The 16033-nt window shown below is 42.6% G+C and overlaps 1 protein-coding gene across 2 annotated transcripts in view; it reads right to left on the reverse strand.

Annotated features, from left to right (window-relative positions):
• Window positions 1–16033, reverse strand: part of LOC128663816 (dnaJ homolog subfamily C member 3) — a 51011-nt gene that overhangs the window by 18160 nt on the left and 16818 nt on the right. For both annotated transcript variants that reach the window (XM_053718338.1, XM_053718337.1), the window contains exons 7-9: window positions 9108–9289; window positions 3740–3859; window positions 3538–3643 (exon numbers count right to left, since the gene is read on the reverse strand). In XM_053718338.1, the coding sequence (XP_053574313.1) occupies window positions 3538–3643; window positions 3740–3859; window positions 9108–9289 (408 nt within the window). The remainder of the gene's footprint in view (window positions 1–3537; window positions 3644–3739; window positions 3860–9107; window positions 9290–16033) is intronic.

The raw sequence follows: 16033 nt of genomic DNA on the forward strand, positions 1-16033 counted from the left end.
GCTGCAGCTTGCTCAGAATCAGCCCAGTAGTTTAAGAGGAAGCAGTGGCTGGGAACATTATACCCCTAAAAGCTACTATCTGGGGACAAAAACCCCCCAGCAGTGCTCAGCACTAGTAATAACATTTAAATTAAAACAGATGTAGCACAACCGGCATCCCCTAATGCAGCTGCACTATTAGCACTGCTGCTAGACTACTGTTGTAGTTCAGCAGTTGTACTAATAGCACAGGGACATTGGTTATTTGTAGGAGCACAGTTTTTTTATAAAAATTATTTCTAGTGTGCCAGCTTCAGAAGACGGAACGGTGGATGATCTTTATTAACCCCTTACTCAAGTCAGCAACTCTTATCCATTACCTCCTCGCCTCAATAGCTGTAGTCTTGCACAGAGTCCCGGTTCTCCCCCATCCCAGAGTACTCCACTGACTGCCAGGAGTGTTCCCTGTAGTACGGTTCCTCAGGCAGGGGCCAAGGCAGCAGCTGTTGATATTTACTCTAGCTGAGAAGTTGAAGGCTGCTCAGGACAACAGGAGTGGATGCACAGCAGTCTCTCTACTCTTCCCGCCAGTGGTCCTTGCTTTGCCCATGCGCAGGGAGTCAAACATCGCTGGTCACGTTCTCCTGGTGCTGTCAATCACCAGGAGAACATGACCATCTCTGATTGGCTCCCTTGCTAGGAGGCATTAAGAGGGATGCCTCCTATTGGACTCAATTTTGTGTGCTGATATCTTGACAGCACACAGGTGGCGCTCCAGCACATATTTCCTATGACCCATGTAGTGCTATGGAGAGAAGCGGTGCCTGTACCTGCCTCTCTATAGCATTACATGGGAGGGGAAAAAATGGTGATTTTTTTAATTGTATTTATTTATTAAAATTTAATTAAAGTTTGCCCAATATGGCAGGGGAGGCCCTGCCTCCTATGACTGCACGTCCCTGATAGATATATATATATATATATATATATATATATATATATATATATATATATATATATATATATATATATATATATATATATATATATATATATATGACAAGGCAGACATTTTCTACTTTTTGTTGTACCAATTTTCTCTTTTGTTAATGTTTATGTAATTGAACATTGAAAAAATATATATATATAAAAAAAGTTTAGCTAGATGGAAGGCAATAGACCCGTCATCTAGTGCTTGTGGAAATGGATAACATTCTTGCAAAATTGCTGCCATATAGTACTCCAAACATGTGCATACTGCTGAGCTAATGCTCCTGCTTTTCAACAAGACACCAAGAGGACGAAAAAAAGATTTATAATAGAAGTAAATTAGAAAGTTGCTTAAAATTGCCTGCTCTATCTAAATCATAAAAGAAAAAAAATGGGGTTTCATAATAGAAGTAAACTGATACGTCTGTTAAACTGCATGCTCTGTCTAAATCATGAAAGTTTAGTTTTGATTTTCACGCCCCTTTAAAATAAAAATAAAAAGTATAAAGGGTAAAAAAAAGCATATGCCCATTCTGAGCACATCAACCTTCTGTATCCATAGACCAAGAAGGATACATATAACACGTCCATTAATGCCCAGGTAAACAAGGGGGTGGGATTACATTTACATTGTGCCATAAGATAAGACATAAATATATATTAGTGTTTCTGCAGGGATGTCTTGAGTACTACAGTGGCTACTGAAGTGTATAAGCAGTATTTAAAGGGACAGTCAACCATAGAATTGCTATTGTTTTAAAAGATAGATAATCCCTTTATTACCCATTCCCCAGTTTTGCATAACCAACACAGTTATAGTAATATACTTTTTACCTCTGTGATTACCTTGTATCTAGGAACCTTCTTCCAGCCCCCTGATCACATGACTGTGACTGTTTATTATCTATTGTCTTAAATGTAGCATTGTATTGTGCTAGATGTTAAATAACTTTCTGTGCCTGAACACAGTGTTATCTATATAGCCCACGTGTACTTTCTGTCTCTTTGTGTTGAAAAGAGATTTAAAAAGCATGTGATAAGAGGCAGCCCTCAAAGGCTTAGAAATTAGCATATGAGCCTACCTATGTTTAGTTTAAACTAAGAATACCAAGAGAAAAAAAGCAAATTTGATGATAAAAGTAAATTGGAAAGTTGATTAAAATTAAAAGTCCTATCTGAATAATGAAAGTTTAATTTATACTTGACTGTCCCTTTAAATTGACAACTTACCTTTTTTCACCTCTAGACCAGTGATTTGGACTAACCCACAAAGGTGTACCACATCAATCATAGTGCTGTCAAATACAGACTCCCAAAACATCTTTGGAAGGGTTATACCACCTCAAATGTGTAAAATAAAAGGGGTGGGAGGGATCATCTATCCCAGTAAAGGAACCTATTTACATGTTCACCAGTTTGGAGCTTTTTAATAACAATGATTAGTTATGAAGTTTATTCCACCAGATAATTGTACTGCAGAGAATAGATTAATAAATGCAAACATAGGTGAGTGTTTACAGAGTCAAGAGGGATTTTTCACCTCTAGGCCAGTGATTTGGACTAACCCACACAGGTGTACCACATCAATCATTCTCTAGCAAAAAGAGGTGTTTTGTTCTGTTCATTAGTGAGGTATATAAGGCAGTGAAGGGTAGCATGATTTATTATGATTTTTTATGCCTGATGAAACGGTCTGTGAACCGTGAAACGCATTGCATGATTGGGTGATTATTGGACACCCTGTTATCCACTCTCATCAGCAATCATTGTGCTGTTGTTTTTAAACTTGTATGCTTTTTTAAATAAATTTGGATATATCTTTTATCCTTTGAGTGGATTCATTTCTACCCACCATCTGCCATTGTTCACCTATGAGAGACCAGCCCAGCACCTGAGGGAACACATTATCATACAAATATCAAGATACCTAGAGTTTGGGTGAGCTGCCACACCTCTACCAATCTGCAGCCTGCTTCTACAAGCACATTGGTGTGCTCTGGGAATATGCGAGTACCCTCCACATTAAGGAATCTGTTGTGGTTGTACCATTAATAGTCTGCACATGTGGTGCCCGTATTTCTTGTCTCCCTTATAGCACCACCATCTTACGCCAAGAGCGCCTTCAAGTGGGTGAGCTGTCACACCTTTCTAATTCTGCAGCCCGCCCCTACCAGCACATAAGTGTGCTCTCCAAATTTGTGAGTACCCATTTGGCAATAGTTCTGTGACTCATTGTTAATTAATAGGTGATACCACACATGAGGCGCCCCTCCATTCTGTTTTATCTTATATAGTACCACCTGGACCATCCAGTGAGGAGGAGGCAGCCGCTACAGCAATTGTTATCCTTTGAAGAACGTATAAAGGACTGTCTAATTTTTCACAATTGCAAGTGTATTTTCACTACAGTATCTAAGAATTTACTGTTTTCTGCCTTTATTGTGTATATACTCATCTATGATAGCTTAACATTGCCCCATCATAAATACTTTTGTTCTAGATTATTGATTATACTGCATCTTGAGCGCCCCCTTCAGCGATTAGGTTTTTACAGTATAGTCAACTTACCTTTGACAAACAGTGGCATATCCTCTCTTTTGCTCTCTTGCTGTATACTTGTACATTTGGTTCTGTTTTAATGGAGGCTTCATATTTCTCAATTGCATCGGCAAACCTGCATCATTCGAAATGCAAATAAAATAAATATATAAAAATGTCACTCTTATTTATTTCTCTGCTGTCTAACTATTCTAAAGTATTAAATATTTACCTCTGCTCACGGACTAATTCTTCTGCTGATTCCAACTGTCTGGAGAGTTTTTTAACTTGTTTATAATGTGAAAAACAGTCTTTATCATCTTGATCCAACTTCAAACATTCACGTATGTGACTAAAAAAAGAACAAGAAAAATCAATAATAAAATATATATATATATATATATATATATATATATATATATTATATACACACACACATACTAATATATATATATATAAAAAACTTAATATTTATTAAAGGGACGTCACACCGTAGTCATCTTTAAGTCTTACATTAGATTAAGCTGCAAATATCCTTCTGCACCCTTTTCTATACCATGCAGCAGTAAAAAAAAATATTTTAAAATGATTATTGTTTCTGGTCACTTTGAAATGGCTGCCAAGCTCCGCCCACTGATGACATCACAATCTTAGCTGCATTAAAGGGACAGTCTACACCAGAATTTTTATAGTTTAAAAAGATAGATAATCCCTTTATTACCAACTAGTCCTAAAGCCTGTGTACACGGGCCATTTTTTGCAGTACAGCGGTTCCATCCCTTGCTCTCTCTCTATCCCCCCTCTATTTTGCTCTATCTCTCCCCTCTCTCTATTTTGCTCTCTCTCTCCCCCTCTCTTTTGATCTCTCTCTCTCTCTCTCTCCCCCCTCTGCTGTCTCTCTCCCCCCTCTTTTGATCTCGCTCTGCTTTCTTTTGATCTCTTTCCCCCCTCTCTTTTGCTGTCTCTCTCCCCCTCTCTTTTGCTCTCTCTCCCCTCTGTTTTGCGCTCTCTCCTCCTCTCTTTTGTCGTCTCTCTCCCCCCTCTCTTTTGATCTCGCTCGCTCTCTCTCTCTCTCCTTTCTTTTGATCTCTTCCCCCCCTCTCTTTTGCCGTCTCTCTCCCCCTCTCTTTTGCCGTCTCTCTCCCCCTCTCTTTTGCCGTCTCTAACCCCCTTTTTGCTCTCCACCCCTCTTTTGCTCTCTCTCTTCCCCCTTTTTTGTTCTCTCTATCCCCCCTCTCTTTTGTTCTCTCTATCCCCCCTCTCTTTTGTTCTCTCTATCCCCCCCTCTCTTTTGTTCTCTCTATCCCCCCCCTCTCTTGTTCTCTCTATCCCCCCCCCTCTCTTTTGTTCTCTCTATCCCCCCCCCTCTCTTTTGTTCTCTCTATCCCCCCCCTCTTTTTGTTCTCTCTATCCCCCCCCTCTTTTTGTTCTCTCTATCCCCCCCCCTCTCTTTTGTTCTCTCTATCCCCCCCCCCTCTCTTTTGTTCTCTCTATCCCCCCCTCTCTTTTGTTCTCTCTATCCCCCCCTCTCTTTTGTTCTCTCTATCCCCCCCTCTCTTTTGTTCTCTCTATCCCCCCCTCTCTTTTGTTCTCTCTATCCCCCCCTCTCTTTTGTTCTCTCTATCCCCCCCCTCTCTTTTGTTCTCTCTCTTCCCCCTCTCTTTTGTTCTCTCTCTCTCACTGGAAAGTTTTCCTAGAACTTAATATTTATTAAAGGGACGGTCACATCGTAGTCATCTTTAAGTCTTACATTAGATTAAGCTGCAAATATCCTCCTGCACCCTTTTCTATACCATGCAGCAGTAAAAAAAATATTTTAAAATGACTATTGTTTCTGGTCACTTTGAAATGGCTGCCAAGCTCCGCCCACTGATGACATCACAATCTGGGCTACATTAAAGGGACAATCTACACCAGAATTTTTATAGTTTAAAAAGATAGATAATCCCTTTATGACCAACTAGTCCTAAAACCCCTGTACACGGGCCATTTTTTGCAGTACAGCGGTTCCACCCCTTGCTCTCTCTCTATCCCCCCTCTATTTTGATCTCTCTCTATTTTGCTCTCTCTCTCCCCCCCCCTCTCTTTTGATCTCTCTCTCTCCCCCTCTCTTTTGATCTCTCTCTCTCCCCCTCTCTTTTGATCTCTCTCCCCCTCTCTCTTTTGATCTCTCTCTCCCCCTCTCTTTTGATCTCTCTCTCCCCCTCTCTTTTGATCTCTCTCTCTCCCCCCCCTCTCTTTTGCTCTCTCTCCCCCTCACTTGCGCTCCCCCCCATCTCTTTTGCTCTCTCTCCCCCTCCTCTGTTTTGCTCTCTCTCCTCCTCTCTTTTGCTCTCTCTCTCCCCCTCTCTCTTGCGCTCCCCCCATCTCTTTTGCTTTCTCTCTTCTCCCCTCTGTTTTGCTCTCTCCCCCCTCTCTTTTGCTCTCTCTCCCCCCCCCTCTCTTTTGCTCTCCCCCCCCCTCTCTTTTGCTCTCTCCCCCCTCTCTTTTGCTCTCTCCCCCCCCCTCTCTTTTGCTCTCTCCCCCCCCTCTCTTTTGCTCTCTCCCCCCCCTCTCTTTTGCTCTCTCCCCCCCTCTCTTTTGCTCTCTCCCCCCCCCCCCTCTCTTTTGCTCTCTCCCCCCCCCTATCTTTTGCTCTCTCCCCCCCCCTATCTTTTGCTCTCTCCCCCCCCCTATCTTTTGCTCTCTCCCCCCCCCTCTCTTTTGCTGTCTGTCTCCCTCTCTTTTGCTCTCTCTCTCCCCCCTCTTTTGCCGTCTCTCTCCCCCCCCTCTATTGCTCTCTCCCCCCCCCCTCTATTGCTCTCTCTCTCCCCCGTCTTTTGCTCTCACTCTCTTTCGCCTTTCTTTTGATCTCTTTCCCCCCCTCTTTTTACTCTCCCCCACCTTTTTTTGCTCTCCACCCCTCTCTTTTGTTCTCTCTATCCCCCCTCTCTTTTGTTCTCTCTATTCCCCCCTCTCTTTTGTTCTCTCTATTCCCCCCTCTCTTTTGTTCTCTCTATTCCCCCCCTCTCTTTTGTTCTCTCTATTCCCCCCCTCTCTTTTGTTCTCTCTATTCCCCCCCTCTCTTTTGTTCTCTCTATTCCCCCCCTCTCTTTTGTTCTCTCTATTCCCCCCCTCTCTTTTGTTCTCTCTATTCCCCCCCTCTCTTTTGTTCTCTCTATTCCCCCCCTCTCTTTTGTTCTCTCTATTCCCCCCCTCTCTTTTGTTCTCTCTATTCCCCCCCTCTCTTTTGTTCTCTCTATTCCCCCCCTCTCTTTTGTTCTCTCTATTCCCCCCCTCTCTTTTGTTCTCTCTATTCCCCCCCTCTCTTTTGTTCTCTCTATTCCCCCCCTCTCTTTTGTTCTCTCTATTCCCCCCCTCTCTTTTGTTCTCTCTATTCCCCCCCTCTCTTTTGTTCTCTCTATTCCCCCCCTCTCTTTTGTTCTCTCTATTCCCCCCCTCTCTTTTGTTCTCCCCCCCTCTCTTTTGTTCTCTCCCCCTCTCTTTTGTTCTCTCCCCCTCTCTTTTGTTCTCTCCCCCTCTCTTTTGTTCTCTCCCCCTCTCTTTTGTTCTCTCCCCCTCTCTTTTGTTCTCTCCCCCCTCTTTTGCTCTCTTTCCCCCCTCTTTTGCTCTCCTTTCCCCCCTCTCTTGCTCTCTTTCCCCCCTCTCTTGCTCTCTTTCCCCCCTCTCTTGCTCTCTTTCCCCCCTCTCTTGCTCTCTTTCCCCCCTCTCTTGCTCTCTTTCCCCCCTCTCTATTGCTGTGGTGATGTCGGGGGCGGCAGATTAGGGGTTAATAAATTTATGTAGGTGTCGGCGATGTCTTGGGCAGCAGATTAGGGGTGTTTAGACTTGGGGTTTATTTTATGTTAAAACCTAACTTTTTTTTCCCCATAGACATCAATGTGGTTGCGTTACGGAGCCGTTTCATTCCACGATCGCAGGTGTTAGAAAAAAACCTAACACTTTCTCCCCATTGATGTCTATGGGGAAAGTGTGCACGAGCACGTCAAAGCAGCACTTGGATTTTATGCGGTATGGAGCTCATTGCAACCATATGACACGCACAAGGCTGCTTTTTCAAAACTGGTAATGGCAGTGCTATGGAGGGTGAAATAATGCAACTTTTGTTGCGTTCGTGTCGCACCCTCTATAGCGCAAAACTTGTAATATAGGTGTCTGCGAGGCCCTTGCAGGAGCTGAATGTGAGGCAAAGTGTCAGTTAAACTGTATGATGAGAAGAAATGGAAGACGCCTGCTACGGTAATTGGACGCTCTCCAGAACTAAGGTCTTATGTAGTCCTTACTGATGGAGGGGCAGTCACACGTCGAAATAGAAGACATCTTCAGCCAGTACCTGAGAGTTTGGGACTGGATGCCTCAGAGCCACCCCTGGTGGGATCCCCTGTTTTAAGAGGGGTGCCATCCCCTCAGCAAGATCACAGCGGGGATCACCTTCTTCTGTATCAGAGGACAGTTCATGTAAAATGACGTCAAGGGGAAGAGTGGTGAAAGTTCTAGCCCGATATCGGGATTAGCACTAGTTAGAGCAAAATAATCCCATGATCTACCCTGATGTTCAAGTCACGATTGTATTTCTTGTTCATATATATTTTCTTTAACTTATTATTTGTTACACAATAAACAAAACTATTTTAGTATGCTTTGTGTATACCTTGTTATATGATGTACTCAAAGATGCAGCCTAGATAGTGATGTCAGTGGGAGGAGCTTGGCTGCCATTTCAAAGTGACCAAAAACAATAGTCATTTTAATATAACTTTTTACTCTTACTGCTGCATGATATAGAAAAGGTGCAGGAGGCTATTTGCAGCCTAATCTAAAGTAAGACTAAGGTGTAGACTGTCCCTTAAAACATCTCCATAAATAATTCTGCAGCTTTATCCTACACACTCTATTTGAGAGTGATCTTGCATTGAATTGTGTTTAAGCTTAGGAGAGAAGGAGAAAAGGTTCTTCCTAAACATAACTTTCATTGTTAGGATCATATATGAAAACTGATGGTGGTGGATGTGCTGCATTTACTTTCTATTGCTCAAGAACACAAAGACTATAATTATTTGTCAGAAATACACAGCAATTTAAAGGATGACATAATGGTTTTGATTACAATGGCTATCTAAATAACGAGATAAAGGGATAGTAAACCCCAACATTTTCTTTTATGATTCAGATACAACATACAATTTTAAACAACTTTCCAATTTAATTCTATTATCACATTTTCTGCATTCTCTTGTTATCCATTGCTGAAGGGACAGCATTGCACTACTGACAGGAAGCTGAACATATCTATTTAGCCAATCACAAGAGACAAATGTGTGCAGGCACCAATTAGCAGCAGCTCCCACTAGTGTAAGATATGTGCGTATTCATTTTTTAACAAGGGATACCAAGAGAACGAAGCACATTTGAAAATAGAAGTGAATTTAAAAGTGTCTTAAAATGACATGCTCTATCCGAATCATGCAAGTTTAATTTTAACTTTCCTATCCCTTTAACAACTTTACTTCAGGTTTTGAAGATTATTAGTGGCTGTCAATTCAAGTTTATGGGTGAGTGTTGTAAGGATATAAAAAAAAGATATATTATTTCAGACTCACCTTAAGCTTTCCTCATGATCCCCTATGGTGTAGTAGAGCTTGCTGAGTTTTAGGAATGCGGCTCTATTGTCATTTCGCAGCTTGGTTGTGGGTTTTAAGTCCTGGATGGCTTTGCTCAGATCCCCAATATGGAGGTAGCATTCAGATCTCAGTTCACGTACAGCGGGGTCCCAAGGGGACAGCTAAGGATATAATATTATAATTCATAACTTTATTTGTAATCCTCCCAAAAAAGATTCTGCAGTGCTATATGGGGGAAGTTACAAAACATAATCTCAACATAGCAACAGGTAGAGTGGGACAGAAGTATAAGAAATCCAAAAAACTATATTTACCCAAACAGTATGGGGGAATGGGCTTACCTAACTTAGAAATTTACAACTTAATCAACCTAGCTAAAATAGTAGTGGGGTGGTTTGGGGACACTTCTTATTGCCCAGTACCAGACTTAGAAAAAGAGATAATTAAACCCTTCTTGCCTTGCACATGTTACATTTAGTAAACTGTCCACAGAGGTTAAAAAATTAAAAACTATTGCCGTACAAATTTGCGCTTGGCAGAAGGTTTGTACAATTTTAGATGTCAAATTTGAAATCTCTAAATATTTGACAATAGAAGGCAACTCAGAATTTACAGAAGGCCTGAATAGTAACATAATTAAAAATTGGAAACGAAAAGATCTTTCATTGATATCTCAAAATATCAACCAAGAGAGGACAGAGATTAAATCCTTTGCAGATCTAAAATCTGAATTCAATCTGGACAATAAACAATTTTTTGCGTACTTTCAAGTTAGACATTTTATCTATAGTTTACTTAAAAATTGTGGAGCAGAATGGAATTGGAGTAAGGTAGATCAATTTTTTGGTAAGAAATTAAATTTTTACAATCTCCCCTTGTAAAAAACTATTAGTTGCATTAAAAGGGGATATTAACTGAACTTCCGGTGGGCGGGCTTATGGGTAAGCAGCAGAAGAACGGAGCTCCGTGCTACCTGGACCCGGGACCTGCATTAAATACAGAATTGTAACCGCTATTCTGGGAAAAACCCTATGCCCAACAAACTTTCCTTGGCAGAGACTGCTGCCCGGAGTGGAGGAACTTGGTTTTAATTACCCTCCATATTGTTTGTAAGAGCACACCATCGCTCCCCTACCGGAAGGACACACTGGATCCAGACACAGTAGGATCCCTTAACAGAGAGGAGCCGATTGCTATCTGTCGGGGAGAGAAGGACACCGCAGCGAGGCAATAGTGACAGGGAGAAGAGGGAGCCCGGAACGGCATAAGCCCCAACAACTCTCCCTTACAGACGACTCCGGCCTCCCGGACCACCTGTAAAGAGGTGGGCTCCAATATAACAGGGATCACAGCCGTGCCAGATTTTCGGCCAGGATAGAGGCACCATTGCCGAACCTGCAGTTTGTCTCCCACATAGTGGGAAAAGCTTTTGGCGTGAAAATCAGCGCCATTTTGGAGAGCCGACATATCGTGGTGAGTTGAGGATAAACACGGTGGGGATCTCTCTTGTCACCTAGCCACAGGAGTTTGAATCAAGGGGAGTAGACCCTACAGACATAGAGGGATACGCAGTTAGCACCCACAACATCTCTCTGGGCCCGGAACATTACTCTGTAATAAGGCCTTTATTATTACGGGGCCTTTTACTGCTGGCCAGAGAATCTTTTTTTATGCAGCAGTTGCTACTTTGACATTCCGGTTTACATCTGAGCAGTTCAGGTGCACAAACAACTCATTCCCCGGATCAATCCCGTCACTTTTTCTAAGTGGCCCTTGCCTTCACCTATATAAAGGAGACTTAGTACAGCGGCTGTCACATCCTGGTGAAGACATCTGCCCGTACCAGGACTAAACGGGGGCACAGATCTCGACATGACCCTTGGTTTGCTTCCTACATAGGGGACATAGCCATTTGCCTCTTTAAAAGATCTGCGGAAGAACTTTGCACTTAAGAACTTTCTACCAATTCACCACGTGAACTTAAACTGTTATGCCTTATAACAGGACGATATATTACGTATCTATTTGCCCATGCTGTCTATGGTTTAACTTGTGTTCTCCTTACAGATTCACAATAACATAGGAGTTAAGATTTTGCTTGTTTTAACTCATGTTGGGGGATACCCTACCTGGAGTGCATGATTTGGGCGAATGTGAATAACAACAACAATAACAGTGCAGAGTGGTGATTGGGGCCTATTGAGTGGGGACAAAATCCACTATATTTCCAGAGGGAGTGTGTTGGGAGACATTTGTATGTCTGAGTTTGCTCATAGAGTTTGACACTGACAGGCTTCTTGCCCTTCGCCTCACACATCTGCTAACCTATATTTTGCTCTTGCAGGTTCACACAACTGTAAGTTAGTAGATTTAACCACATATAATGCCCTAGCTTTTTGGTGTATTGTAATGCTGATACTGTATAAGGTAAACATTGTCTTTCACTATTGTGGCCCAGTACATATACTCTCATAATACCGGCCTTGCTTCTATCGCTTTATGGGTACATGGAGAAATACTTAACCAATCATACATGGCAGGCCGCAATAAAACCAATGAGAGTAGAAACAGGACTGGGATTGACCAAGCCAACCAGGGTACAAGCAATGAGCCTTTCCCAGAGAACAGCTTGATAGACACCCACCCTATTGTGAAACAGATTTCCATGCCATTCATGCCCAAAATAGACAATTTGCAGAGAGGGGTAGATACACTCACTGATGATGTTAAACAATTTTTGACTAGGGTAGCTGAAGCGGAAGGTAGAATATCTGATCTAGAGGACAGTAATGTAGCTAATGTTGGTAAAATTGAGAACCTTGAAAGACAAGCTATGTCCTTACAATTAAAACTAGATGATCTGGAAAACAGATTGAGACGCAATAACATGCGTCTTCTTGGCCTGCCCGAAACGGTTAAACAGTCTGACATACTACAATTTGTGGAAAATACTTTGCTAAATATTCCAGCCAGAGATTTTGTTGGAGGTGTTGAGAGGGCGCATAGGGTAGGCCCAGAGAGATTTGGGGCAAACATGTCACAATCTCGCCCCATTATGATTAAATTCTTGCATTTTCAAACCAAAACAGCTATCATGAGAGCATACAGAAAGCTAGAAAAGCTGACCTTTGAAAATGCGCGCTTGCTTCTATTCCAAGATTTTTCCACAGACCTCATGAAACGGCGTAGGGAATTCTCACCACTCCGCTCTAAGCTACATAGAGAGGGCAGGCATGCCTTTCTCTTATACCCTGCGAGACTGAAAATTGTTACCCCACGTGGGCCAAGATCTTTTGATTCTCCCTCGGAGGCCCAGGAATTTGTGGAAAAAAGGGTGTCCCCTGCACATAGCCCTGCTCGGGGACAAGATGGAGGGGAACTAGGCTGAAGGGGTAGTCTGTTGAATTGCTGCTGAATAAGCATATTAGTAGCATAACTAGTAGCACTACATATGATGGCTCAGATAAAAGTTAGTGAGCGTCAGCTAAATGTATACTTAGCAGGTTATGTTTTAATATCCATTATTATTTTTTGTGGGACTTTGCTTTCAGTGCAGGAAAGGCACTATACAGTTCAAACGAGAAGAGCAATGGAAATCCACAAAAATTGGGGTATCAATGTGACCTTAGATGATGCCCAGGGTAAGGCCACTAGGGGGCCAGGTAATTCCTACGGGAAGTTAGCAAAGTTTTTTACATATTGTTTGCAGGTTATGTGTTGGTTCACATCTGGGAATGTGTTTGAACAGAAATGCAAAATTCAATGCAGAATCGCTTGTCTCTACATGTTAATGTCTGATATCTACGATATTGAAATTGTAATTATGTGTGCCAAGATAACAAGTTTTCTTTTTTTCTCTTTAGCGCAGCATGTGATTCAAGTTGTGTGTTGGGGCCTGGCAGTGGCTTGACGTAATGGGAGGCTGAACTGGGAGCCTGTACATTGCGGTGAGGAATATATATGTTTTTTTTTGTTTGTTTGTTTTTTCTCTCCCCCCCCCCCTTCTCCTCTTTCCCCCAGCCTACCTCTTTTTCCTTTCCACTTTTACATTTGGGTATCACATGCACCCTTTTTACATAAGAAGTTGCGCCATATGTACAGGATCCAGTCTAAAATGTAAGATTTAATCTATACTCGTGGAATGTAGGGGGTATCCACTCCCCCATGAAAAGAAAAACAATTAAACGAGCAGAGATTGCGTTTCTTCAAGAAACGCATCTTTCAGATCTAGAGCACAACAAATTGAGCTCTAACTGGGTTGGGAGGGTTGAATATACATCGTACAACTCTGCTAGCAGGGGGGTGGCTGTGCTCCTAGGAAAGAGGTTGGAGTATGAGGTTAGGGATGTGCTCAAAGATCCAGAGGGCAGATACATAATAGTGCAAGTCTGTATCAAAGAGAAAATTTACACTTTGTGCAACATATATGCCCCCAATCAAAAGGATAGAGGGTTTTGGAACTCCATTGTGGCGGCTCTCACCCCGTACTTGGGCACCCATATCATACTGGGAGGAGATTTTAACCTCACCCCCAACCCCCATTGCGACAGACTTAGAGATGTACATAGTCGGAAAGATGGGAGGGCACCTAAGGTTTCAGACAGATTTGAGAGGGAAATTTTTGCACTGCTAGGGAGCTCCCTGGATGTGGCAGACATTTAGCGGCAACTAAACCCGGATGGGAGGGATTACACATGCGTTTCACGGGCTTCGCCCTCAATGTCGCGTATTGATCTTTTCCTGATCTCAAACTCTTTAATCACTCATGTAATCGACAATATAATTGGGGAGGTCGCCATCTCGGACCACGCACCCATAGCCCTTTTCTTGGATGGGGCCCCATCAGTGTGTAATAGACGGACTTTAAGATTTCCGAAATATTTAATGTTCTCTCAGGAATTCCAGAACTATTTGATACACTGCTGGGATGATTACCGGGCAAATAACACCCAGCATACAAACTCGCCAGAATTATTTTGGACAACGGCTAAGGTTGTCCTGTCGGGTAATATTGCTTATCTAGCTCGTAGGAAAAAACAATACACAGAAAAAGTTGTGAGACTGAGAGGATCTGGGGGAGGCCTATCGTGTATATTGTACCACTCCCTCTAGTCAAAACTATCACAAATACATAGACATAAAAACAGAATATGATGCGTTGCTAGCTAACCAAGCCTCACAGGCCCTTCTAAGGACCAGAGGTAAATATTACAGATACAGGGATAAATCGGGGAAACTCTTAGCAACGTTAGTGAATATAAATACCACCTCTAAACATATTGCTGCGTTGAGATCACAGGGAAAAATTCTTAGGGACTCTAAATCAATAGCTGAAGCATTCACATTGTATTATTCTTCCCTATATACCAGTGAAGGTTCCCCTGAGAACGAGCTGAGAGACAGGTTTTGGGAAAACATTGACATCCCGCAAATTTCAGAAGCTCAGCTGGAGAAATTAAATGCCCCTATAAGAGGAGAGGAGATTCAGAGAGTCATTATGTCCATGTCGTTGGGCAAGGCTCCAGGCCCAGATGGGCTGCCGATTGAATTTTATCGACTGCTTAAACCACAGGTGACCCCAACACTTACGGGATTATACACTAGCTACTTTGAAGGGGAGAGGGCACCTACACCTGAGTTCTCGGCAGCATATATCACTTTGATACCGAAATCGTGGAAGGATAGTCTCTTACCGGAATCTTATCGGCCAATTTCCTTACTTAACTCGGACTACAAGATTCTGACCAAACTGTTGGCTGAGAGGCTAAAATTTATATTACCCAGCATCATACATGAAGACCAAACTGGATTCATGTATGCGAGTTCGTTGGTGGTTAATGTTCGCAGGGTCCTACAGATTACCCAGCATTTTTGGAATAGAACGCAAGATGGCTCATTGAGAGGCAGGCCGGGGGCCTTCCTGCTGTCTCTTGACGCAGAGAAGGCCTTCGATCGGGTGGAATGGGATCATCTCTTTACTACCATGACTAAAGCCAATTTTTCTGGCCCTTTCCTGGCATTTATAAAAAAACCTGTATTACTCCCCCCTGGCTAATATACTGATCAACAATTTGTTCTCTGCAAACATACATTTACATAGGGGAACTAGACAGGGTTGCCCTTTATCGCCCCTTCTTTTTAATATAGCCCTTGAACCGGTTGCTATCAAGCTTAGGAAAGTCTTTTCCGGCATTTACATAGCAGGAATTCCGCAACACCTAGCACTATACGGGGACGACATGCTTTTGTTTGTACAAGATCCTCAGACACATATACCGCGTATTCTGGAGACTCTTAATAATTTCAGCCTTTTTTCGGGCTACAAGGTAAATATGCAAAAGTCTGAGATCTTGTGGTTTCACAGGCAATCAGGCTCTGATGAAGGATACCAATTCACTGTAGCCAAGCATAATATTACATATCTTGGCATCAGAATCTCAGCTAACCCTAATAAACTATATGCTAATAACTTAGCGCCCATGTGCGTTAAACTGCAGGCGCAGATGAATAGTTGGAAATCTCTTCCTCTCTCGCTTTCGGGGAGAATCAGTCTCCTCAAAATGGTAATACTACCTCGGTTACTATACCCGCTACTCATGCTACCTCTACTCTTAAATAAATCGGACGTTAACATGCTAAATTCAGCAGCAACCAGCTTTGAATGGAGAGGAGGAAAACCGTGTATCTCAAGGGAGAAGCTGAGTATGTGTTTCCTAAATGAGGGCTTGGCATTACCAGATTTCAGACTATATAATTGGGCAGCATTGATACGCTTGGTGCTGGATTGGCAGGTGGGTACTCACCACTTCTGCCGGCCCGCTTTGGAGCAGGCAGTTTTGGGGGACATATACTTAGCATATTTGCCACATATCACAAATTTGAGCTCCTTGAAAGCTCTGGGTCTT

Source organism: Bombina bombina, chromosome 6 (assembly GCF_027579735.1).
Source record: "Bombina bombina isolate aBomBom1 chromosome 6, aBomBom1.pri, whole genome shotgun sequence".
In the NCBI taxonomy this organism is placed as follows: Eukaryota; Metazoa; Chordata; class Amphibia; order Anura; family Bombinatoridae; genus Bombina; species Bombina bombina.